The sequence below is a fragment of the Lactuca saligna genome, chromosome 2 (assembly GCF_052625555.1).
Source record: "Lactuca saligna cultivar CGN05327 chromosome 2, ASM5262555v1, whole genome shotgun sequence".
Lineage (NCBI taxonomy): Eukaryota > Viridiplantae > Streptophyta > Magnoliopsida > Asterales > Asteraceae > Lactuca > Lactuca saligna.
Genome location: NC_136418.1, coordinates 26,113,441 through 26,141,361, shown reverse-complemented (window position 1 = coordinate 26,141,361; position 27,921 = coordinate 26,113,441). Strand labels below are relative to the sequence as shown.

Below are 27,921 nucleotides of genomic sequence, written 5' to 3'. Positions count from 1 at the left end.
TTGCGGATCTTTCATTTCTCAAATGCTCTTAAGTTTTTTCTCTCTTTATATATATATATATATATATATATATATATATATATATATATATATATACACACACACACACACACACACACACACACACGTGCACACACTAGTTTATAAGCCGTAGGAATGACAGATACAAAACTAATTAATCTTTCATACTAAAAAATCAAAATTATTAATCAATTATTTTAAATAAATTATTAATTAATAGATATTTGTTTTTAGTTATATAATTATAATCGTTGATTTTAATATATACGTGAAATTATATCAACTTATAATTTGTAATAATTTTATTTTAATTTTTATTTTAATGTTGCTAACTTAATATATTTACAGTGGAAAATTTTAAATTTAAATTTTAGAAATGCAGAATGAATAGGTTGACAAATAACATGACACTCATTAGAAGATCTAATATAGTAATACATAACAAAAGATGAATAAAACTATTCTTTTATAAATATATATATATATATATATATATATATATATATATATATATATATATATATATATAGAGAGAGAGAGAGAGAGAAATAAATATGTATTATAATCCTACCTAAGCTTAGGTACTAAATCTTTTGAAAGTACATCGTTTTAGTAGCTAAAGATTGCAATTAGGGGATTCACTATTAACACTTGACATCCTAGATTGAGTATTAAAGCAATAATTTTGATATGCAATGAAAAATGGTAATTATCTTTGACCTTCGTGAAAGTGAAAAACAGTAATGTTTACTGACGTGAAGTAATAATCGATAATGAAGGAAAGAAAACATTAATGATTAAACGATCATAAAGAAAAGAAATGCAATGGAGAATTGTATATTTACTAATTGAAAACTAAATTAGTTATATTTTACTAAGATAAAACTGTATAATTTAGAGGTTAAGTACCGATACTTAGGTGGGGTTGTAATGTATATTCCTTATTCTCATAACTTAGGTAGGGTTGTAATATATATTCCTTATTCCCATAACTTACGTAGGACTGTAATGTATATTCCTTATCCATATATATATATATATATATATATATATATATATATATATATATATATATATATATATATATATATATATATATATATATATATATATATATATATGGCTAGGTTATAATGTCGATGCCATCTATTGTGTACTCGTAAAGACAATTCTGGACCAACGGATGAAAAAATGATGAATGTCTATGATTTAAGGATCTACGATATTATATATAATGGAATAAGATGTACTATATAATCACATAAAATCTTTTTTTAGAGTATTTTAATCAATCAAACTATCTTTTAAAAAAGGAAAATTTCGAATTTTAAGTGATAAATGATTCTCTAAATTTTAAAGTTTTGATTTTTTTTTTTAAAATTAAGTCATGTTCAAATATAAATTAGTTTTTAGTTATAACGGTTTTATTCTATCAGAATATCATTCGGTTAGAATGTTATTCTGTGAGAATTCTGTGAGAATTCATACCATTCTTCAATCATTTTTCAAGAATGAGCCAAATAACATAACATTTGAATGGTAAAAATGGTTGTAAAAGATTTTCTTACAAAATCTTTTTACACTTTTATGATAATCAAGTTATAATATAATTAGAAACTAAATTACATCAAAAGAAGTCTAAAAGAAATAAGAATACTAAAGAAATCAGAATGTATTCTAATAGAGTAGACTTCAACTTCTACCAGAATCCAGAATATACTTGATATTATGTCATAATTCAAAATGCACTTAATCTTCTTTTCGAATCTAAAATGCACTTGAGAGAATTTCGTTTTGCAATCTCACTTGATTCCATCCATAAGAAAAGTATACATCATCTGATCTTCATTAAAAATCCTAAATAAATTTTGAAAGAATAAAAAATATCACAAATGAGGATATCATTCTTTTACGAATGATTCTTGAAAATCAAAAGAAAATTACAAATAATTATCAAATTCTATCATAATGACATTTTGAATGAATACACTATCGTTCTTGAGAAAAGTCTGCAAGAATATTAAACAAATACGTTTAAAAGTTTAGAATACACACTTGCAAAAATCTATCACAATACTAAAGACATACATATCATTGCTAACTTATGCAAACCAATTTTTTGAAGAATTCAAACTATAAGATAATCTTTAGAGAGAACTTTAAGAATTCTTTTGTCCATGAGCTGTGTGGAATTGATAATCTGCTAGTCATTAACTACTAATTGGTAGAGTTTAAAAAGTAAAATGTTAAAAAAATGAAACTAGAATGTTGTAATGGAAATATAAATTAAAGTAATTTATATTTCTAGCATTTAGCCCAAAAACAAAAACATTAGAAATACAAAAGCTTCAAAGATAAATAAAAAATCAGAAACTAAATGTTAGCCTGGTTAATAATAAAATTTGTCCTATAATGGGTACCATAACTTTAGAAATTGTTTATTATAAAAAAAAAATACGCTTTGGAAGAAACAAATCATATATTTCGTTCTTCCCAAAACAAAGGTTCACTTTGGAAATTCAACCATTCTACTTCTAAAGCTATATAAGCACATGATGATTTGTCATTTTGCACCATTATAAGAGTTTTCACAGTTAAAAATATAAACATTCTTTAATTAACAACGGATATGATTCTTATTGATTGTTGAGCTACAATTAGCAAGCTAAATGTTGATTTCCTCATCTTAAAAACATAGTAAATACATGCATACTTATAAAATTTGGGATAAGATTAATATGTATATCAAGGAATCAAAGAAAAATTTAAATTATATTCAAATTAAGAGGAGTCAAAATGCAAAAAGTAACTTTTCAATGAAAATCATAATTCCAATCTACATTACCAATAAAATTCAGATCAAATCTAGTACATAACAAGTATATTTAAAACCCTAAATATATAATCCATCAGAATTTAGAATATGCAAGACCCAAAACAATGATTCAAGTTACCAATCATTGTTTAGATAACGAAATTTTTAGTTTGCGACAAAGAATTACCTTCTCTTGATGAGATAATTTTTGTGACAATTGCTACAGAAAATGGGGTTTGGGCATAGCATCATCTATCCTCAAGTGCAAATGTATAAAAATATTGAGCAGATAAAGGCAAACTGGCCAGGAAGATGCTGAAGAACAAACTGATGCTAGAAAAAAAAAAGAAGGGGAGCCATGAAGTCTGGAAATGGTGGCGTTGAGTTGATGAAGACAACAATGTCATATGGTTTTAGACATAACGGTGTGCTAGTCATGATATAAGGGGACATTAAGTTGCCTATCCTTGATTATAGACATTAAAATTGGAATGTTATTTAATCCATATGCAATATTACTGATATATCATTTTTAATTTAATTAATGATTAATTTTTTTTTTTGTAAAATCATATTGGTTCCTACAACCACACAACAATATATATATATATATATATATATATATATATATATATATATATATATATATATATATATATATATATATATATATATATATACCCTTTTTACTAACTTACATCTTTGGTTGTTTCACAAAAAAAAAAAAAAAAAAAAAAAAAAAAAAAAAAAAAAAAAAACTTTATTCGACATTTCTTTACGAAATGGTCAATAAACAATAAAACACTTTATTTAACATCTCTTTAGTAAATGTTCAATGACTAAATCAATGCTAGTCAATGAAAATTTACTATTTAGTTAAACCATTGACTTAACTTTAGGATATGTTTGGCATGTAACGTTTTGGAGCGTTTGTGAGCTTCTAGCTTGTAGTATTTGACAAAACGCTCTGTTTAAAACAAAAGTCTTGTTTAACACTACAAACTTCTAGCGTTTAGTTTAATTAAAATGCTCCAAATCCAAATGCTACTTCATGTAGCGTTTAACAAAATGTTATAAGCTCCAAGCTACAAGTTACCCGCTACCAGCTAGTTTTGCCGAACACGCCCTTAGTCTCTAAGTTATTTATGATTCAATATTTATTTTATTTTTAAGGTTTGTATATTTATATTTCAAAAACTATTTGAAATCATCTTATAATTAATTTATTTATGAGCTAGTTTTTTTATTTTTATTTATTTCTAAAATTTTAATTTTCGCTAAAACGGGAAATACTCTTAATCCCAAACTGAGGATGTTACGTTAGCTGCTAATTGTTGTTTTCAGACAAAGAGATAATAGTCGTAATGTTTTGAAGTCATTCTGGTAACCAATATCAACCAAAATCATCCTTTAGATTAATGAATTTAATTTATTAAGACGATTTGTACCGGGACACCATCCTTCATATTCAGATTTACCAAACGGTCGAATCAAAAAAACCTTATTTGGTGCTAAAGTTTTTTGGTACATGATACAGTTTTCCTTCATTAACCTATAAGTAGTATTCAAATTGATAATTTTGTATGCTACAATCTTTCCCGAAAATAATCTAACCACACCAAGTGCCTTCAATTCTAATAAGTCTCACTCATCTTGCTGCATCACCTCTACTTTTCTTTCGATAAAGGTTAGGTGTAACTTTTTTGGTACAAGGTGTGACTTTTTTAAGTATAACTAGTCTTTGTTTTTTATTCTCCATATATGAATTTGCGACCTTCGACTTTTTTTATCCTAACTTTCCTATATTCATCCATACCATATATACCATTTTGTTGCAAAATCAATAAAATAAGTTAGTCAACTTGAGAAAAGAGTAAATGATTTCGGTAAAACACGTGGAATGAACTTCTAAAAATACAATAATCGAAAAAACTATAAAATTGAACACAATGTTTAACATGGGTCAATCGATGTGACCTATGACCATGAGTAAACTAGAGGATGAGGATTTTATTAAACATCCAAGAACAATTAGTTGCACATTACATGAGCTCTCAAATAAAATGAATCTCTCTTGTTGACAAACTGCTCCAAAGGATATACTTTCAACCTCACACTAATCTCTCATGAAATTTATACACACATACATATCTTGCATATTGATTTATGATGAAGATGTGTGCCTATTTATAGTCAAGCATAGGGGTACCCTAAATATGATGAGCCAGACACATACATAATTAGGCCCAAAATGAAATCAGCTAATCAAAAAACATTATATAGTTGCTTCTAGAATCTTCAAACTTTAAGGCATGTGCATAGCTACCTTTCATTCACCTTGGAGTGCATTTTCCATGCATGGTGCACATTCATCATACATTGACCAAATTCTAGATCGTTTCAGCGCATCCTTGAAAGTTATGAGCGCATTCAACAACAGACAACACATTTACAAGGCTATTAGCACATTTACCAAGAGTTTGAGCACATTTAGGGAGCTTCCACGCATTCTCTCCAACAATTAATTCTACCTAACATCAGATTCTACTCATAGAACATTGATCATAAGTGCATTCTTAGTGAGCCGGAGTGTTTGCTCCAAAGGCTTCATTGCATTACTTCTTAGAATCACATGTACTAGGGTGCATCCGCTTACCGAAAGGCATTTTACCAACATGAGAATTCTCTCACCAGGAATGCATCGTGATCAAGTATTCACAAACCAAAACAATATCACAAACATTTTTACTTAATCAATTAATAAATTTCTCATCTTAACCATTTATGAGGTCACCAACTTTGTGCTTTATTATCTATCGTCCGTGCTAATTATATTAATACAAATACACACACACACAAACATATATATATATATATATATATATATATATATATATATATATGTGTGTGTGTGTGTGTGTGTGTGTGTTTCTATTAATATAATTTAAATACGGACACACACACACACACACATAAACACATAGGTCAATCAAACGACTCATTCAGGAACTACTATGGAACAAATATATATTCATCCAAACCTTAATTATGCATTAAACAATAATTTAAGCATGTTATTAACTACAAACACACATGCTTCTTGCATCAACATAATATAGAAAATACAAACTAAGAAACACTTTCAATAAACAAAGCTAAATACAATGGATTACACATAAAATAAAAGATCAGGCCTTGGAATCCATGGCCAAGATGGTGCTAAGATTCATCGGATTCATGTAGTTGGAAGTGCCACCAATCATTTGTTGCACAATAATTCTATTGGCCCTTTCTGAAGGATGGAAAGGATCCCAAAATGCATAGATGTCTCTGTTTGGACACAAGTTTGACATTGGTGTGCATAATCCAAGTCCATTGTATGGTCCTTGTCCACAACATGCTACTTTTGATGTTATAAATCCTGCACAACAATAAGTTAAGTGGTCATCAAATTTTCAGAGGTTATTCTATTTATATAGATTAATAATATTTAGTAAATATTTTATCCTCTATGTAAAGTTTAATAATATTCCGTTACCATTTGTCGATGCTTACAATCATATCATTGTACTATTATATTCTTTCAAGTAAGGTGAGCGAGCCAATGAATTAGTTCACAATCATTAAACTTTCATTTTAATGTGTAATTAACTTGTTCAATCTTCCTAAACAAATTTATTTTCAGAATTTCAATTATCATTTTAGTATTTTTCTCATTAGAAGCGTGTATTAGTTGCATAATTTGGGGTCTAATTAAGCAACTTCAAATGGTTGTGTCTATTTTTGGTTAACCAATATATTATTGGTTCAAGATGTCTATTTTAGTATTAGAAAATAAATTGTCTAACATTGGTGAACAATGGACATTAGACTTTTCTTTATTCTCTAAGACTGGTAGGTATGGACACAACCGTTGAGGGATCTTGTACTGCCATACCATCCTCTTCTTGAAGGAAACAACGTTTGAGTTTGAGAAGGACGAAGAAATGGAGAAACTTGTTGAGGTGAAGAAAACAGAGGAAGAAAAGGAAAAGAATGATAGCTTAAACAGAGGAAGAAATGGTGTTGTGGAATGTTCTGTTGGTAACGTGAAACAATGAAAAGCATAGGGGTGGTGAAGCCGTCGTGGCAACGTCGTTACCGGCCGGCCACGTCAACAAAATCGCCCACGATGTTGCACGCACCGGATACTCTAATGATGAAACAATACTGCAAAATGGATTATTTTCCCACAGAACATTACCCATGAAAGTTAATATCCCATTAGAAATACCAACAAATATAAGTATCACTAGTTTGTTGGAGACCTAAAAGCAAGACACATGATTTTTATAACATTTTATAACAATAGATTTTCACTTATTCACTTATGTTTATGTAAACTAGTTTATTATTATTATTATTATTAGTATCATCATATCATCATCATCAATTGTATAAGGAATATAATATCAATGATAAAATATAATGATATTAAATAATATAACAACCTAAAAATGGATCAAATAAATCGGAACTCGGTCAACCTTGGTCAAAATCGGTCCAACTCGTCAAACTCAGTAAAATCAAATTTTTAAGATGAATATGGATATTTATATTTTATCTAACATATTAACTCTAAAACTAAAGAAGTTACCAAATAAACCAAGTCACACACACACACAACACACACACACACTCTCTCTCTCTCAATTACACACACACACTCTCTCTCTCTCTCAATTCACTTAAAAATAGAAAAAAAATCAAAATTTTAAGATTAATACGTATATTTATATTTTATCTAACATACTAATCCTAAAACTAAAGAAGATACCAAATAAACCAATTGTATATGTTTCTCTCTCTCTCTCATAATTATAATATTTACTTTTTTGAAATATTTTTACATTAAAAAATGTATTTTTTTATTGATATTTCACATATTTTGATAGGATTTTTAATAAACATGTGATTTTTGATATATGTATTTTCCCCAAAACTAATTTTTTTTTTTTATGAACTACCATATTCGACTACTTTTGTACCCACTACTCCCTAGTTGATTGAACGAGTAACGAATAGTGAGTTCCGTAATATATATATATATATATATATATATATATATATATATATATATATATATATTTCTTTTTTCGGAAAAAAATAAGTATATTTCTCTTTGAGGCATACAAACAAAAAAAGGAGTATTTATTATTTTATCTTTGTTTTGAATAATCTGTAAAGAAAAAACTTATCAATTTCTTAGGGTTGTATGTATATATAATTCATATCAATGTTGAATGCTCAAAATCATTGTAAAACGTTAATAGATTGCAAAAACCAAAGTTTGAATAATATGAATGAAGTGATTTCGTACCATAGGCTTGAGGATTAGATATGTAATCCATATGCATTTTCATTGTATTAGCGGCTACGAAAATATTACTACCCTTCTCATCATTGAGTCCTTTTAACATATCATTAAGTTGAGGGTTGAATAGATTGGCTGCCCGTTGCAACTCTACTGAACATTCTCCGGCTCTACTCCGTTGAGCCAACTCTGCTGGCACACATCCCATTGGTCCTGTGCCCATCACCAACACCTTTCTAGCTCCCACATCATACATTTTCTACATTTAAGAAAAAAAAATTAATCGATTTTGCAAAACCTTTAATGGATTGTTATTTATATTATAAAAATTAGATTTCCAATATTCGATAGGAAAGAAACGATTATCTAAACAACAAATACCCGTTTTTGCAACTTTAGGATTATGAACAATTTAATGTTACTAAATCAATCACTCTATTTATATAAATAATTATTTAAAATGACGCATTTTGACAGAAAAATCAAAAATTTGTTATGAAACAAGCGCATAGGGGAGAAATCAATCATTATCGCTGTTTGTGCAAAACCATTAATAGGCACATGAAGTTATGCAACCAAATATAGATATTCCCACCAACCACAATACACTTCAAATCCATCAAACCTATGCTCCATTCATAGCATTTAATATTAAAAATTATATATTCATTACGGTATATAAATATTAAATGATTTATTTGTATAAAAACTAAATATTTCCTGATTTAGTGGAAATCATATGGGTAAAATGGATGAAAGTAACGTAGGTGATATGATTGTAGAATATGAACTATATATATTCTTCATGTATAGAGTTACCATGATTGTGACAATATTATTACATATAGGAATGCTGTTTTTTTGTTCAAATATAAACTCAAATATAAAAAGATTTAATGTTTTGATCTATTTTAACATTGATCTTCGCAAAGTACCTCCTCTTCATACAATTAAAATGTTGAATTGTTTCCCCATAAGTGCTTATCCTTAACATGCTCTAAATTAATTTGGTAAACAATGATAATAGTTACCACATATAGTAAGAATTAATGTATTGCAATGTTATTCTACCAAAGAAATTTACCGAAAGAATGTTTCTATATTCAGAAACTACATAGCGAACATAATCTGGTAGAGAGAATTGGCGAGATCTAGCAGATAGTGGAACAAGGTAGTAATTGTTCACGAAGTCGTTTCCACCAAGTGATATGAGTGAGATCCCATTGCTAACAATCTCACGAGTTCGGTCTGCTCCAACAATATCTGTCAGTCGAACTTGGAATTGTTGGAAATACTCTAATTGTTTCCACATCCGAACTATATTTAACTGTGGGACATAAATATATTTATTAGTACAATATTAAACCATGGTAACCTTTTATATTTTTGGAAACTTGGAAATACACTAATTATTTCCTCATGAGTGTTGGATGTGCTGCAATGTACATGAGGTCCATTATCATTATTAATTGTCTAATAATAGTAATATCTTTCAACTCCTTAAATGACCAAATCTAAAAAAGATTTCTTCTAATGACATGTGCATCATGCAATAGAATTATCAAAGATTTAAAGTCACTAATGAGTCAAGTTGTCAGCAGAGATACCAATCTAATCATTATAACAAATCTTTTAAAAGTGCAAATTACAATAAATATTAAGATATTACTTTCAATATCGAAAAGCTTATGGTATAAGCATATAATCACCAATAAGCCAAACTCTTCACAAAATTGTTTCGTAAAATAAAACCCAACCGAAAAGCTTATGGTATTATCATACTTATAACAAAATTGTGTTGTAAAATTAAAAATTTACTGAAAATATGTTCACTTTATGTATGGTTTATACATTTTATAAACAGAAACGTATAAATCTGTCTTTTATAACAATTAACGATATATAATGTGTAAAGGCATATGTGGGGACATACAAATTGAATTCCAGTGTCATTGAGGATTCCAATTCCAGCAGAAGCAAAGTTGGCACCAGCTAGGAGCTTGTCTCCCTTTAGCAACGGATGCAAGTATGGCAATGGGGACTCCATTCCCATATGCTCACCTTTAGATATAAAAAAAACATATATATATACAAGTTACTCATCTCATGAAATAAATATAACAACTTCTTAATGTTAACTAATATCTACCAACTATAAGCTATGTCACAAAAATACACGGATTAATTGCCAACATTTTTACTCTTTGTACGTTTTTTAAACACACTATGAATATTGTAACTTTTAAAAATAGTCATATTGTAATAGTTACTAGTAATAAAAACGCACTGATTAGATCCGGGATGTTAAGCCCATTAGAGAACCGGCCAGTGGGACGATGAGTCGGATAATCAATGCCATAAGGTGGTGAATCGGCTCTAGCAGTAGTGAATAGGAAGTCATTATTGCCATTATCGACTAGTGAATCCCCAAAGACAAAAAAAGCCCGAGCTTCAGCTCCAAAAGGGACATTGAAGAACACCATTATTGCTAAACAACACAAAGAAAACAAACGCTCCATTGAACAACAAAATCTAAGAATTTTTCTCAAAATTGTTTTAAAAATGTATGGATTGATCAAACCAGAATGAGATGCCACTTTTTATAGTGATTAGCGGTGGCGAACGATGGTACAAAAATTAATGGGCAATTGCTACCACCACCGGAATGATGCCGGCATCGAAACTAGTGAAGTTAAATATGGATGTCTATAATGCATGCTTTTGAGAATTGGGGAACTTGCTTTCACTTTTTAGGCATGGTGTAATGCCATGCAATGTTGGTCCAAATTTGTGAATAGGCCAAAGTTACTCGTGAGGAATTCGTACAATTGATAGGATAGAAATAGTGTCATTGTCGTAATCGGAATCCAAGTCGTCTGTACACCACCACCATGTGGTGGCGCAGGACCAATTATATAAGATTTATAGCGGATCTAATATGTATATATTAATGGAGAATGTGCTTCTAATTATACATAATCTCTTTAATTTTTTCAATATTGGTTTGTGTCTCACTAAACAACCGTTGTATGTTCAAGAATTACGTGCCTCTAAACCGGAATGAATTATAATATTATATCTATAAGTTAAATTGCAATTAATAATATCAGGAATTGCAAGCATGCATTGTTGTGTTTGAAGGTTGTCAAACTTTTGTGTCTAAATTACGCCAAGATATATTTAAAAACATCAATGTATACATTTTACTTTAACATTTATGTAATTATAGTTATCATATGTTTGTTTAGATTTAATTGAATTTGGTTGTATACATTCGGTGGGATTGAACATGAGTTTTGCTTTCACTGAGTTGCTGTGTTACATGATATGTTGAATGAGGATGGTGATTGATGAGCTACCAATGCATTTAGTAGGACTTTAAATATATGGGACATAGAAACCGGAAACTGTATCTGACGGCAGGTCTTCCCACAGTCTAAGGATGCTTCCGGTGCTCAATCACATTATAAAAACTGATTGCCTAGTAGATGGGCGCTAACCATGTGTACAACTGTTGCCAAACAAATACACACAAGATCACAATATATATATATATATATATATATATATATATATATATATATATATATATATATATATATATATATATATATATATATATATATATATATATATATATAGAGAGAGAGAGAGAGAGAGAGATAGGTATTCTAACTAAATATTATATGGATGTACGATGAATGTGAGCCAATCATTTCAAATACGTAAATAAGGGTAAAATTGTAATCTTAGCTAAAAATTAATTTTGATAAATTTAAATCAATTAAAGTCCCTTTAAACAGGATTCAGTTTCATAGCATTAACCCTAAATCTCGTTCCAAGCCTTCTTCACCAAAGAACATACGATTTCTACCAGAAACTCAAACAAGTCGCAAATGTGGTGGTTTTGTGTTGCTTGGTGTTCGGCAGGAGGAGTCTGATGGTCTCTGGAATTGATGAGTCCGAACAGAAGAAGAAGAATAACGCAGGAAGTTGTGTCAATTCTCGGTGGTGGCTAAATGATCGCAAAATGGAAGGGGTTGTCCCTTGGGTGTGACGAACCGAAGCAACAAATGGGACGAACCAGCAACAGTGATCCGTAACAGTGGAGGGGGCTCGATGGTTTTTTCTTGAATATCCCAGGTCGTTCCTTTTTCTTCTTTTATTTTTTTTATTGTCTTGATTGAAGCTGAGAAGAATGAAATCGACTTTCTAAATTTCTTAAATTGGATGTTCGGACCTTCAAATAGCCAAAATTGGATCAATTACGAAATCTTGAGGAATGGCGGCATGACCTCCATTAGCATGGATCACCGTCCTGAAAATGTCATACCCCGCCAATAAGTCGTCGGAACTAGATGCACGACACCACAATCCGAGGAGAGGACTACATGTAGACCGAAATTGGCCTCCACTTTTTTAAGAACACCTTCTTTGAACCAGTTGAAATATCAATACCAGAGTCCCCTAATTAATTAATTAATCCAAAGTTAATTACTTTTGAGGTGATCAGTCGAACCCCAATTGATCTTTATGATCAGTTTACCTACCCGTAATTCGTTTTCTAGTTGTTTCAAGATTTTCGCAGCACCAAGAAGCATTGAAACATGTGCATCATATCCACAAGCATTGTATTCTAAGTAACTATATATTTGAGAATTATATTTTTTAAGAATTTTATGCATTTTGATGACATTCTATTAGAATATGCATTTTGAGAATGATATTTTTTAATAATTTGTTCAAGAATTATACTTTTGAGAATGATATTTTTTAAGAATTTTATGCATTTTGATGACATTCTGTTAGAATATGTTTAATTATAATAAAATGTATCAAAAAATTTATATTTGAGAATGTATCAAAAATTCTAATCGAATTAATTAAAAAAATCTGAATTCAAAAGTAAGATAATAAAAACAATTCAGAAATTTCCGAAAATTCCATTTTTAAATTTGTGTTTCATAATTTAAAAGTAATGTAAATATACAATTTTGTCATTCTTTTATGTAAATGGTATTATTCAATTTATTTTTTATTTAATAATATGGATGAATAATTTTCTTAAAATAACTAAAATGTTTGGTCCACAATCATTCTTACATCCACACAATAATTAGTTAACATAGAATATCCTAAGCATATATATATACATATATATATATATATATATATATATATATATATATATATATATATATATATATATACACACACACACACACACACACACATTGGGTGTTAGACCAATTTATTACATGAGTTAATTTAAAAAAAAAAATTAATATAAAGGACAAAATATATAAAAACTTAGGATTTATAAGAAAATAAAAAAAAATAATGAATTATTAAAATTGATTTGTTTATCTTTTAAATTTAAATAAATAAACAAAATAAACAAATTAGTTTTAATTTAGAAATTTTAAAATAAGATGATTAGTCCATTAATGAAATTAGTATTTATTTGTTACTTCATTTAATGTAATTATTATATTAAAGTATGATTTTGAATTTTAGTAAACTACAACTCATAAATGACATGTGGAAAAAAAAAATTCAAAATAACCACAAAATTACTTTTGACAAATTGAATGAGAGTGTGACAAGTGATAAAAAAAACATTGATTTATTATATATATATATATATATATATATATATATATATATATATATATATATATATATATATATATATACACCTTTTGACACAAAAGTCCTTAATATTTGTATTTTTGTCAGTTTAGTCCTTCTAAAAGATTTTTGGTTCATTAATACCCAAAGTTTTCGATTTTTTTTTTATTTTTGCCATTTAGTCGGTCTGCCAATCCATATAATGTATCTTTCGGCTTAACTGGTGCTGATTGCGCTTTTTGCTGACGTGAGCATGCTCTTCATTACTAAAAAATAAAGAGAAGGTAAAAAGATATGTTGTTAACGAGTTTCGAACCCTCATCTACTCCATATCAAGGCAAAGCCAATGCCACCTAGCTAAACAAACTTCTATTATTATAGTTGAAATATTATATATATATATATATATATATATATATATATATATATATATATATATATATATATATATATATATATATATATATATATATATATATGGGCTTTTGTCATAAAAGCCCCCAAATTTACATGAAAAAACCGGTTATGCCCAAAATCGTTTTTTTTACCACAAATGCCTAACATTTGCCCCTCATGTTTCATTTCAATGTTTTTTTTCTGGTTCCCCTTAAACAACCGGTTACTTCCACCTTTTTAACCCCCAAACATAAACCTCTTCCGTTAACATCGATCCAAAGTCTTTCCCTCCCATGCTTCTATTCTCTCCCTCGTCTTCTACCCAAAGTATCTGTAAAATGTCGACTTCGTCTGCCAAATCAAGCTTCCAAGGTGGTCCAACATTGAGAAAGAAAAGAATAGTTAGATGTGGCTGTGGAGATGTGTGCAAGGTATCTGTTGTTCGAACACCTGAGAACTATGGAAAGAAGTTTTACGGGTGCCCTAATGACAAGGTAAACAATTTGCCCTAATTTGTAAATTTCTTGAGAAACCTTGAAATGGTATAATGAAGAAACCTTGAGAAACCATGAAACAATTTGCCCTAATTTGTATGTAATTCATACAAATTATTGTTTTTTTCTAGGTGGAAGAAGAGGATTGTGGTTTTTTCAAATGGTACAATGAACAAGATGGTCACATTATTGACCCAACTCACACAACGCAGAAGCAGGGGCAGGGGCAGGGGCATGGACAGTTGAAGACTTTGGTAGAAATGATTGTAGGTCTTTTGGTTCTTATTTTTGTAATGGTGACAATAGTTGCTTTGAAGATGTAAATGTTGTTTTGAAGATGTAAATCATTTTGGATTGACTTTTGGTAGAATGTTTGGGTTGACTTGGCTTTTGGTTTTTAGTTGCAAATGGATGTACAATGTTGAAGTTGGCTAGTAACTGTTGTTTTGGATGAAGATTAAATAGCTAAACGGTATATCGTTCATAATATACATTAAATTTATTAATGGTAAAGTACAATGCTAAAGTTGGCTAACTGTAGTTACAAATGATACCTAATATATATGCCAATGTTGTGAAATGGTATGATGATGTGAAATGGTAAAATAGAAATTATCTGTGAAATGTAAATGGTAAACATAACAAACATATGGTTCATAATATACATTAAATTGCTAAATGGTAAAGTACGATGCTAAAATTGGCTAACTGGTAAAGTACAATTGATACATAATATATATGCCAATGGTATGGATCATACAAAATATTTGTGAAATGAAAATGGTAAAGTTCAATGAAATGGTACAATGCTGTGAAATGGTACAATGCTGTGAAATGGTAAAATAGAAATTATCTGTGAAATGTAAATGGTAAACATAACAAACATATGGTTCATAATATACATTAAATTGCTAAATGGTAATGTAAAATGCTAAAATTAGCTAACTGTAGTTACAAATGATACATAATATATATGCCAATGGTATGGATCAAAAAAACATAGTATAAAATAACAAACATAACAAACATATTATAACCATAATGAGGGGATTCATTACATCATATTCATGTACCAATACAAAATATTGCAAAAGATCAACTAACATGTACCATTCATCCATTTGTACCAAATTGCCAAAAGTATATCCCAAAAAGGCAACCCAAAAGGTACATGAGAACAAGTGGATGAAAGGTACACTTAGTGGGTGTATAAACTAACATGTACAAAATGTACCAAAAAGGGCTTCCTGTGCAAATGCCCAACTATACCATTCTCACCTAAATCCCCCATATATATAACTAACTACTCCAGATTCACTGGATTTGAACATGTGGAACCACCCCCATCTTTATCAAAAACTGCCTTTTTAAGATTTAGTTTAGTGATCCTCTCTGATTGCTTTCTTTTCCTTGTCTTAGGCACTATCAGAACATCACCAGCAACCACATTCCCATCATCAGCAACCTCATTATTTAGAACATCACCAGCAACCTCATTCCCATGATTAACACCTTCACCTTCAATCACATCACCATCATCTTGATTTTCAACACCTTCACCTTCACCTTCAATTACACCACCATCATTTAGAACATCATTTATAAAGTCAGCTTCACCTTCATCAACATCAGGCTCATCCTCATTTAAGTCCTGATGCAAGAAATAACAAGGTTAATAAATAACATATATTTAAAATTACAAGGTTAATAAATTACCATCTCAACTGGTGGAGTGTCATGAAGTTCAATTTCCAACCACCCCATGCTTTCAATTTCACCCATGGAATATCCTGCTTCAAGTAAATTTTCTATGTCTTCAACACTTATCTTCATTTTATCTGGGAGAACATCTGATGCATGTCCTTCAGTGAATTCAGGTTCTACACCACCTTCATTCACCAATGGAACATCAGATGCATCTGATGCATTTCCAGAACCAAGAATTTCATCAATTGCATCTCCAACTTCATCAAGACTTTGTTTTAGATCTTGGGCAACCTTTACTGGAACATCAACTACTTCTTCTTCTATCACCATAATTTCATCTTCCTCTTGTATCACCTCATTCACCAAAGGAACTTCATTAACAGCAGGAAGTTGTATCACCTCACTCACAACTGGAATTTGGTTATTGACCAAATAAACATCTTTAAAAATTAGCTCTGGCACCTTCACTGACACCTCAGTTTCTTCCTCTTCTATCATCTCATTCACCAAAGGAACATCATTAAGAGCAGCAACTTGAGCAACCTCATTTGGAACCTGGTTGTTGACTTCATCCTGAAATTTGGTTGTTGACTTCCTATTTGGCCTTCTTACACCCAATTTCTTCCTTCTAACATCTGGGATAGTTACTCCACTTGAAATTTCACCAAATTTGAAACTTGGGCCTCTTAAACCTAATTTCCTCATTTTCTTGCTAGTGTTAGAACTTGAAGCATGCAGACTACCCTTTTGACTTGCTTGTTGACTAGCTTGAGTGGTTATAGTTGATGTCACAAGTGGTTGACTGCCCTATTGACTTGCTTGTTGACTAGATTGAGTGGGTATAGAAACATGTGGATTGGATCCAGCTACATTACATTTCCTAGGCCTCCCAATCTTCTTTGGTGGCATAGGAGCAGGTACCTTTTTTCATTCTTGCAGCCTTTTTTATTATGCCCATACTCAAGACAATTAGCACATCTCACAGTCCTTGGGGGTTTCACCCTTGAAGTGGAACTAAACTTACTCTCTTTCTCACTTGCATGCCTCCTTCTTTTGGTTTTGGGCCTACCAGGCATTTTCCTACCAACATGTGGCAAAGGCTTGTTGTATCCAGTTAGAGGCCACATATTACTCCCATTCACAGGACTGATGTTTGTTGAGTAGAATTCCTTGAATTTAGTCACTGAAAAGTAGTCACTAATATATCCATCTGGAGTTTGATGGATATAATTAATGGCTGCTATGGCATGGACACAAGGGATTCCAGACAAATCCCATAATCTGCAAGAACAAATCCTACCATCCAAATCTACCTTGTAACTAGTACATGCTCTTCTCACTTCAAATACATTTCCTAAGCTATGCACTACTAACCAAAGCCTGCATGAAGACAAATGAGTATGTATTAGTCATTATATATCAACTATAATGACAATTAGACAAAGAAACAATTATTTTGTGTCTTACCTAAAGTTCTTTCCAAAAAGATTCATCTTCTTAATCACCTCTGGACATATATTACCTTTCCATTTACTGTATTCATCATTCATAAAGGAAAACCTGTCCATTATGTATATCCTTATCTCTTCAAGCATTGTAATCAAAGGTTTTTTCCTAGCTTCTTCAATTATTGAGTTGAAACACTCTGAAATACCATTCTCCACTGCCTCACAAGCAAACCCTACACTCATGTAAGCTCTGCACCATGTTTTGGGTTCTTTTGACATTAGATACTCATATGCACTAGGGCTTATGGTCTTTATTTTTTCCATGTTTCTCAAGAAGTCACCTTCAACACAACTCATTGCACAAGCCCAGAACAACTTCTTCAACTCCAATCCAGAGAAAGCTTTATTAAAATTTGCATAAATGTGTATAGCACATTGCCTGTGCTCCACATGTGGCAAAATAACCTTAATAGATTCAAGCAAACCCTATGAACAGACATATTATCTTAGTATTTATAACCATATTGAAATAATCAAATTGAAGTATACTATAATTATAAGGGAACTTACTTTATGTTGATCAGAAATAACAACCAAATCTACACCAGTACCAAGGTCAAGATCATCCTTCAGAAGCTCCAGAAACCAGGTCCAATTATCCTTGTTTTCCACATCAACAACAGCCCAAGCTATTGGGAACACTTTGTTATTAGCATCTCTACCTATAGCTGTGAGTAATTCACCTTTTACCTGACCCTTTAGGAAGCATCCATCCAACCCTATTACCTTCCTACACCCTATTTTCCATCAAACACTTAAAGCCTTGAAACATATGTAAAACCTTTTAAAATAATTATTATCATCTGGATTGTTAGTAACACCAACTTTGCATGTAGACCCAGGGTTTGATCTCAATAACTCTTGGGCATAATCCCAAATTCTTGCATAGTGTTCATTTAATTTACCCTCAATCAGTTCTTTTGCCCACTGTTTTGCCCTTCTAACATGTCCTATAGATACCACACATCTATATCTTTGTTTGATGTCACTGATCATCTCCCTAAGTTTAACTTTGGGCTTATTTGCTATCTCAGTTACATAGTGTCTTCCAATCCATTCCGGGTTAACAATAGACCCATATTTAAACACTTTAGAACAAAGATGCTCAGAATTCATTGCTTTAACCTGAAAGGTTCTGTCATTGTACATCCATGCTGCATAAAGTCTAAAAGGGCATCTATTATCTTCATGTCTCTTACCACATCTTGCAACAATTCTTCTATTGTCACTCTTCTGAAAGTATATTTGGTACCCTCCATTTACTGCATAGTTTGTCACACATAATTTCAGTTGTGCAGGTGATTCGAACACGTCCCCTAACTTAGGTTCCATCTTATCCCACCTAACATTTGGATCGTGTATTCTGTATTTGTTAGTCACTTCTTCCTCTACCTCCTCCTCATTTTCCAAATCATTACCATGGTCCACTCGATCTTTCATCTCATTAGTCATACTTGCATTTCTAATGTTCGCATCACAAAGTAGAATGTTAAGAAAATGATCCTTACATTTATCAAGCCTTGATACAAACTCCTGTCGTGGTTCATGATCCATGTAAATCCCGTGCAGCTCAAAATCCATCTCATTTAACCCAGAAAAAATCTCGTAAATTCCAGCAAATGGGTCGTCGTAACCATCATCTGAAGAACCCATTTCTAACCCCTACACAATCGCAACCATTATCATGAAAAGTAAGGACTTAATAGAGATGATTTCTCGTAAAAAAACATGATCAGACCGTAATTTCTTACCTCTTGAAAAACCCTAGCTTCAGACAATGAGAATGTTTCACCAAAATGGGAGGGTGGAGAGTGTTAACAGAGGACAAACGGAGGAGACGGGCAAATGTTACCGGTTGCAAATGGGGAAGTAACCGGTTGTTTAAGGGGAACCGGTAAAAAACATTGAAATGAAACATGAGGGGCAAATGCTAGGCACTTGTGGTAAAAAAAACGATTTTGGGCATAACCGGTTTTTTTATGTAAATTTGGGGGCTTTTATGACAAAAGCCCTATATATATATATATATATATATATATATATATATATATATATATATATATATATATATATATATATATATATATATATAAATTGTTATAACTTTATAGGTTATTATTATTATTATTATTATTATTTTTATTATATGACATAAATACATATATTCATACCTATTATATACAAATAACAATATTTTATAATGTATAAATTCTTTTAAAAAGTATATAATTTGTATTTAAAGGTATACGTATTCGTATATTTCAAATGTATAAACACTTTTTGAAATGTTTAAATACATCTTTAGATGTATAAATATACTTTTAAATATATAAATATATTTAAGTTTTATTTATACCAATAAATTTTTTTTTTCATTTTTTTTATTTTTATACATAAAATAACATTTTTATACATATGAAGTTTTTATTTGTAAATTTTTTTTCAAATGATAATATATATATATATATATATATATATATATATATATATATATATATATATATATATATATATATATATATATATATATAGTTGAGTTTAACAAAGAATCATTTTAAACCTTAAAACCAAAGAACCCATCTTTTCTTAACTTTTAAAGCAAATTTTTTCATAATAAAAAACATACAAAAAAAATAAAAAAATAAAATAAAATAAAATAAAATAAAAAACTAAAGATATAGATATTAATAACATTTTATCTTTCATTCATTGATATCAAATTTGTTAAAAAAAATTATCTGTTTAGTTTCACACTATGAATTTATTCAGATTCACATTGTAATTTGTATAGATTCACCCTATGAAATCTGTGCACATTTATAGTGTGATTCTGTGCATATTCACACTGTGAATTTTGTGCAGATTCAGACAGTGAATTATATAGAATTAATGATTTATAGTGCAGTTTTACAATGTGAATCTGAACAGATAAAAAAAAGTAAAAATGTTTTTTTTATCTAATTTGATATCAATGGAAAAATGATAACAATTTATGAATTTGTATATTTTTTAGAATCTTTTTTCATTCAGTAATAAGATCTGAAACTTAAAAAGTTAATAGTTCGTTGGTTTTATAGTTTTAAATGGTTGCTTGTTGAACTTTTGCCTATATATATATATATATATATATATATATATATATATATATATATATATATATATAGAGAGAGAGAGAGAGAGAGAGAGAGAGACAGAGAGAGAAAGAGTTAGGTTATTTTGTTTTCTGTAAGTATTGTGTGCATGTGTAAATGATTCTAGACCAATCATTTGTGTTAAATTAAGAAAGTGATTTTCTTTTAAAATTAAATATAAAAACAAATTAATAGGGTAGTATCATACATTACCTTCGTCATTTGAATAGGAAACCTTCGTTTCTTTTGGAACCAATTCACACAATCATCATAAATATCTCGCAAGCAATCAAAATCAAAAACCCATTTCAGACAGAGATCAAAACATATTCTAATTTTGTCTAATCAATCTTCAAAATTGGAAGATTTTGTGAAGGTATTTAATCTAAATATCGACATTAAACCCTAGAAGACGGAGAAGGCGTTGGGGGTTCTCTGTGAATTGTATTCTTGAAGAATGAGGAGTACAAGGCCGACTTCATTCAAGTCCAAGTTCAAGAACACAGTAGAGATGGTGTTGAATCTTATGACGATGATGATTTTTCACAACTAGCCTTTTTGCTAGGAAATTATGTACTCTTGTAAACATCATATATTGTGATACATGTAACTCTAAGTTGATACTATGCACTATGGTTATTCAATGACAACAAACCGAATCAAGGTTCACAAGTGAAGTTCAAAACTATATGCAAAACATTTCAATTAGTCAATCATGAGTTGAAAACCCTAGAAATCTCGGTTCAAGTTCACTATGGACTAGTATCCACTTATTGGACCTAATGGACTAATAAACTTTCAACTTGACTACTTTGGGCCTAGAAACCCTAATTTGGTTCTAATTGGACTCACACTCATAAAACTTAACATTTTGGGCCATGCGAGCCTAAAATGGTTCATTTATTCCTAATAGGAAAAGTTGGTTCATAATGATTCCATTTCCTTGCCCTAATGGGCTGTGAAGCCCCTTAATTGGGCTTCATTGGACCGTGAACTGTCACACCCCAAACCAAAACGGCGGAATTGTTCGAGGGCGAATGACTTCATGTAGTATCGTAACAATTGAATACATAGTAAAGAAAGTAAAACAACCATCATATATATAATTTAAAAGATACATTGTTGAATGATACTTGTTCAAAACAAATTACAATATGATGACAAAAATGAGTTTTAAACTAACGACTTAGCGTCACTTTTCCAAACTCTGAAGTCTACCTGTATTACTGAATCCCTAAGAAATACAAGTAGTTTCGAAAGAATGTCAACAATTAAGTTGGTGAGTTCATCAGCGTTTATGTATCAAATTTGTAAGTTTAGTATAAATCAATGAGTTTACTTCTGAAAAATCCAATATTTTTCCATTAGTGTGTGGTAGTTTAAAAGTTCCAAAACTGTAATGCATTAGTAGTTGTCATGCCTAGAATAATAGATTTATGTATGTATAAAGTCACTAAGACATTTGATAACCCCGTAAATCATTGTGTTTTTAATACTCCATGTGAGTTTTATAACCATGCTATCGACCTAGGCTGCTTGTAACAACATTCTTCAGGCGTTAGAATGTTATGATGTTTGTCACCCGAGACCTGCCGGTCTAACTCTAGCTAACAGATTAGGTGCGGGATTGTCAATCTCGTATAAATCTATACACAAGTATCACGCTCTCCCTACAAGAGATTATGGTATATAATACAGGACTTTAACGACATACTTGAAACTACATGAAGTTGAATGTCTCACAAAACTTAGTATCAAATAGATTTACGTATGAAAATTCCACTTGTTCTTGTATTCGAAAGTATTTCCTTGATATAGTACTGATAGTATGTAAAATCTCATGATTTCCCTGTAAACTATACCTATTATAGTTTTTCCAAAAGTATGTTTCGTTTGTATGGTAAACCCTAGTGTAGTGTCGGCCTTGTACATAAAGTATAACATTTGTAATGATATCATTGAGCATTTATACTCAAAATATAAATAAAGTGTTTGATATTTATATAAGAACATGTTTCATTTCAAAATGGACCAAGTGTTATCGTGATATGTTGCATGAGAACGTTTTCGAATGATAGTTATAAATCACATATGATTGATTATAACAAAAGGTATAGCAAAAAAGATTTATGTTATTCACACGAGGATAATTGTGTGTTTACTTGTATTCCCCCCCCCCCCCTCTAAAAGTGTATAAATTTACAACGCATTTGAAAACGTAGTTATAAGGGTATGAACTCACTTGATAGATTGAAGAAGGTGAGAAGAAAACCGAGTAGAAGTTCGACAGGAGAAAACTGATTCCTTGGAATTCTCGGGAATCTCAGGAGTGTAAAACCTTCCTTCGGGACTTGGATGTGAAAACCAGGGCTTCGGGATGGCTTCGGGGTTTAAAACACAGAGCTTTGGCACGAGAGAGAAGAGAATTGAGCACCTAAACCCTAAACCATCGGTTTCTATTTATAGGGGTGAAATCTGAGGTTCACGTCGTGAGTTTGGGTGGCTCATGTTGTGAGCTCGACCTGCCTCCTCTCGAAGACTTGAAAACTCGTTGATAGGATTTGGAACCCATCAGTCACAGGTTCACGTCATGAGTACGGGTGGCTCACATCGTGAGCTGCCTGATAGCCTCGGGACGGGAAAAGTCCGTTAAAAATCCATAACTTCTTCATCTGGTGTCCGTTTTCGTCAGACTTTTTACCGTTGCACTACTATTGTTGAGATCTTCGATTATCATTTAGGTTATTTCAGCCAACAATCCCTCGTTCTCTATCTCGAGTGTTTAGTTGTCTGCCGCTATCCTGAAACTTAGAAAAATCATAACTTCCTCACACGAAGTCAGATTTTGACATTCTTTTTATGCACGCTCACGGTTTAGTATAATCTACAACTTTCTTTTAGATACCTTAGGCTAAAAAGTATTTTATTGAAATTTTACTTTTTATGTTTGCCAGTGTTTTACCGATTTTGACACGAATTTTCGATTAGCATATCTTCTTCGTTATAACTCAGATTTTAGTGTTCTTTATATTTCTGGAAACCTTGACACGATAACTATCATTTTAGGCAACCCAATAGAGATTTCTGAACATTTTATTTTTGACACTAATTTCATTATATCAAAAGAGATTACAATTATTGACTTTTTAGGTAATTACATTGATTCGAAATATCAGGGTGTCACATGAACCCCCCTAAGGGCCTAATGGGCCGAAAATTTATAATTAGGTTTCATAAAAATCGAGCAAGGCCAAGGTTGGTCTCAAAATCATTTCATTTTCATTTCTCTTATCCCATTCTCAGCCCAACATCCATTAACACAAAAAAAGAGGAAACTAATGGGAGAAAATAGGGTGACACGTCATAATTATTTGTTGGATATCCATGCAAGAGTGCATGTATCCATGCAACTCTCACACCACCCTTTTCATAATTCAAATTCTAAATGACTCTTATCTCTCACTCTATCTCTCGGCCTTCTCTCACTCTCCAACCTCTCTCACACTTCAAGATTAACACATATTCTCTCAACACTTTTCCACCCGTTTTCACTCAAGCAAAACCGTGGATATAAGGATCATCACTAAGAGAATTACTTCAAACTTCATATTGTGGTAAGATCTTGCAAAACCTAAGTGCTATACTTCACCCTTAAACACATTTACTCCTCTTACACCCATTTTTTCGTGACTAATGCTCTTAGAACACCTTAAAGCTCAAAAATCATCTTAAGGATGCACCTAGGGTCGAGATCTCTTCCTTCTTCACCAAAAACCGAGAACAACAACCCAAAGTGAGTTCATACCCCCTTTATTTTCGGTTTTATATGATTTTTGGGGGAGAATACAAATTACTATGTGATAGATGTAAGTGTTATGCATGTTATGTGTTTATTTCTTTATTTAAGATGTGAATATGTGTGAATTCTCTATAGATCTCGAAATCTCTAAACAAAAGTAGTAATATTTGTAAACTAAAACATTTCTTACAACTTACTATAAAGATAAATGTGTTAAAAATGTGATGATCCATGAAAAAAACTAAAAAAAATATTGAAAAAGGACCATTTTTGACAAATAAACAAAAAGTTGATGTTTTCAAGATATTTTCGGTTTTTAGAGGGACTAAAAGAGTCATTTTATTTCAAAATGGGTCTTAATGATATTTCATGACTTCAAAAAGGGCCAAAAGTGAAAATATCGCATAATGGGCGATATTATGGGCCATTACGTTTTTCTTTTTCTTGGGCTTGTTTTGTAAAAATCTCGATTTTTAAAGACTAAATAGTAATTTAATACAAATTCGAGACAAAAATGTAAATCTTTGGATTTATGGGCTGAAAATGCCACTTTTTTGAATTTGGGCCTAAAATGCTATTTCTAAAAATTTTTGGCCGAAAATGCCATTCTTTTAAAAATGGGTTAAAAATGTTATTTTTATAAAGATTGGACCAAAATTGTCATTCTTATAAAAAATGGGCTGAAAATGTAAATTCTTATAATAATGGGCCAAAAGTATCAGTATATTCATATTTGGGCCAAAAATGTCAATATGTATATATATATATATATATATATATATATATATATATATATATATATATATATATATATATATGGCCGAAAATGAAGTTTCTAATCAAAATGGGCCGCAAAATACCATTTTATTAAGAATTAAGCACATAAAATGAAAACTTTTAAGTCTTAAGGGATTTAAAGTGTCAAATTTTCCCAAAAGGTGACTAAAATTGTATAATTTCAATCTAATGGGCCAAAAAATGTCTCTATTACGTAAATTAGACCTTTTTGTGTGCAAAAACAAAAACGAAATAACGACAAATGGACGAAATACATCGATAACATGTTATTGGGCCTAATACTCTTGTTACATGGTTAATGGGCGTTAGGGGTCCATTTAAGTGTATATTGGGCCTAACATTTCAATGACATGTTTATTGGGCCTTTGTGGTCTATTTATATGTTAATTTGGGCTTGAGCTATAGATCACATGTTTATTGGGCCTTCGTTGTTCATTTACATCCCTATTGGCCCTGAATTACCCTTTTAGATGGTTGTTGGGCCTTCGTAGTCCATCCACGTGCTAATTGGGCTTGGATTAAAAATCATATGTTTAGTGGGCCTTAAATGTCACTTACATATCTATTGGACTTCATACAATCACTTACATACTTTGGATTTGAAAACTTAAAACATACACATAAACCTTATACATGGTGTGATACAGTACTCGTAAACAAGTTAAGGATCTAGTGAGAGTTGTCGGTTGCCACCTTTGAGTGTATGATCGTAGCCTATAGTTATAACCAGAATCTCGTGGAGGAAGAGTGAGAGTTTGTGTATTGATCTATACGGGGATGACACACCCACGCCTTAGCTGTTCGCTACAGCTAGCCTATGCGAGTCTAGGGCGACAAACCTTACCTTAATTAGATTGGCGCCTAAAAACACCAAGACAGGAGAACTAATCATTATCAAGCATCGTTGTAACGACTCACTTAGAGATTAACTCCATTAAAGATTTCGGCATACTTATACAAATCTTGACGAAACTAAAAGCATAAATTCATCAACACTCGGTTTTGGGAATTCACGACTACAATACTCTTAAAAACAGAAAATATCGGCTTTTCTGGGATGAACACACTTATACATTAGTTTTACTTACGACAAAAAATACAGAATTTATTGGGCTGCATTTCAGATACATTTCCAAAAACAGAAAACACACATGCATTAATACTTGAATTGATAAATCACTTTCAAACTAACTTTTTTTTTTAAACAGAAAATATCAGATTTTCTGGTGTTTTACGAACAATACAAAGTCTTTCATTCAAACATGCTTATGAACTCACCAACATTATATATGTTGACGTTTTCAAAATAACTTGTACTCTCAGGGAATCGTTAAGCGGAAATGTCACCAAGGAATGTGGAATTTATTGTATTTTGTTACTATCATATATTGAACTTTATTTTTGGCATGTAACTTATCAAATTATACTTGATGTAAACATTGTTGGTTGTATTTTGATATGTATTATGATGGTGTTGTCTTGTTTCAATTATATACATTGTGATGATATTACAAAATGAAGTCACGTACAAGCCCTGGACATCTCCGCCGTCTGGTTCGGGTGTTACATGATTTCTATTCGAAACTTAAAGGTATCAATTTTTTTATTAAAGTGGATGTTTATTGAATTTAAATATGTATTCTATTGTAATAAATGTAGTTATCCTAATTTATGCGTGTATAATTTTTGTTTTGCAACCAAAAGGTGTGATTTTGGTTTAATTCTTAAGAAAATTAACTAGTTATGAGATTCTTCCTTGATATTTACAAAAAAAAAAAAACTAATAATCTAATAGAATCAACTAGTTATGGATCTTGTTCTACTAGAATATTTGATCTGTGTAAAAGTAAAATGTTTGAGATTCTGTTAGAATGAAGTCTATTTATGTGTGAAATTCGAAGAGAATTAAAACTTGTAAAATATGTTTTATGTTTCAAAGTGATATGTGTGATATTCTGTTAGGTTAAATTCTCTAGATGTATGCGCTACGATTATAATGAAACTTTCTATGAATAATGATTTATGTAGCAGGGTGTAATGATTTGAGATTCTATTGGAATCAAAATCTATAAATGATTAATGAATTAAATTGAAACATTTACAATTCTTGTAGAATGATAGACTTTATATGTAGGATATGCTGGTAGAATGCAACTATGTATATGAATGTGAGTATTTCTATGGTTAGTGGATTATGTATCAAAGTGACATGTATGTTATTCAGGTAGAATTAAATGTTGTATATGCATGCTCATTTTATGATAGTAT

The 27,921-nt window shown here is 30.7% G+C and overlaps 1 protein-coding gene across 1 annotated transcript; it reads right to left on the bottom strand.

Annotated features, from left to right (window-relative positions):
- Positions 1–5,866: 5,866 nt before the first annotated feature.
- On the bottom strand, positions 5,867–10,863 carry LOC145030802 (GDSL esterase/lipase At5g33370-like). The gene is made up of 5 exons (XM_078979224.1): positions 10,477–10,863; positions 10,123–10,250; positions 9,274–9,516; positions 8,196–8,448; positions 5,867–6,257 (listed from the first exon to the last, which is right to left on the bottom strand). Exons 1-5 carry the CDS (start codon positions 10,706–10,708, stop codon positions 6,025–6,027), a joined length of 1,089 nt encoding a protein of 362 aa, XP_078835350.1. The 5' UTR covers positions 10,709–10,863; the 3' UTR covers positions 5,867–6,024.
- Positions 10,864–27,921: the final 17,058 nt, after the last annotated feature.

What these genes read in the sequence shown, in the direction of transcription:
- LOC145030802 (XM_078979224.1), bottom strand. Translation starts at nt 10,708, where the DNA reads ATGGAGCGTTTGTTTTCTTTGTGTTGTTTAGCAATAATGGTGTTCTTC. An exon ending in AATATAGAAACATTCTTTCG is followed by an intron (nt 8,449 to 9,273) that starts GTAAATTTCTTT and finishes TCTTAAATGTAG; the next exon opens with AAAATGTATGATGTGGGAGC. An exon ending in ATCTAATCCTCAAGCCTATG is followed by an intron (nt 6,258 to 8,195) that starts GTACGAAATCAC and finishes ATTGTTGTGCAG; the next exon opens with GATTTATAACATCAAAAGTA.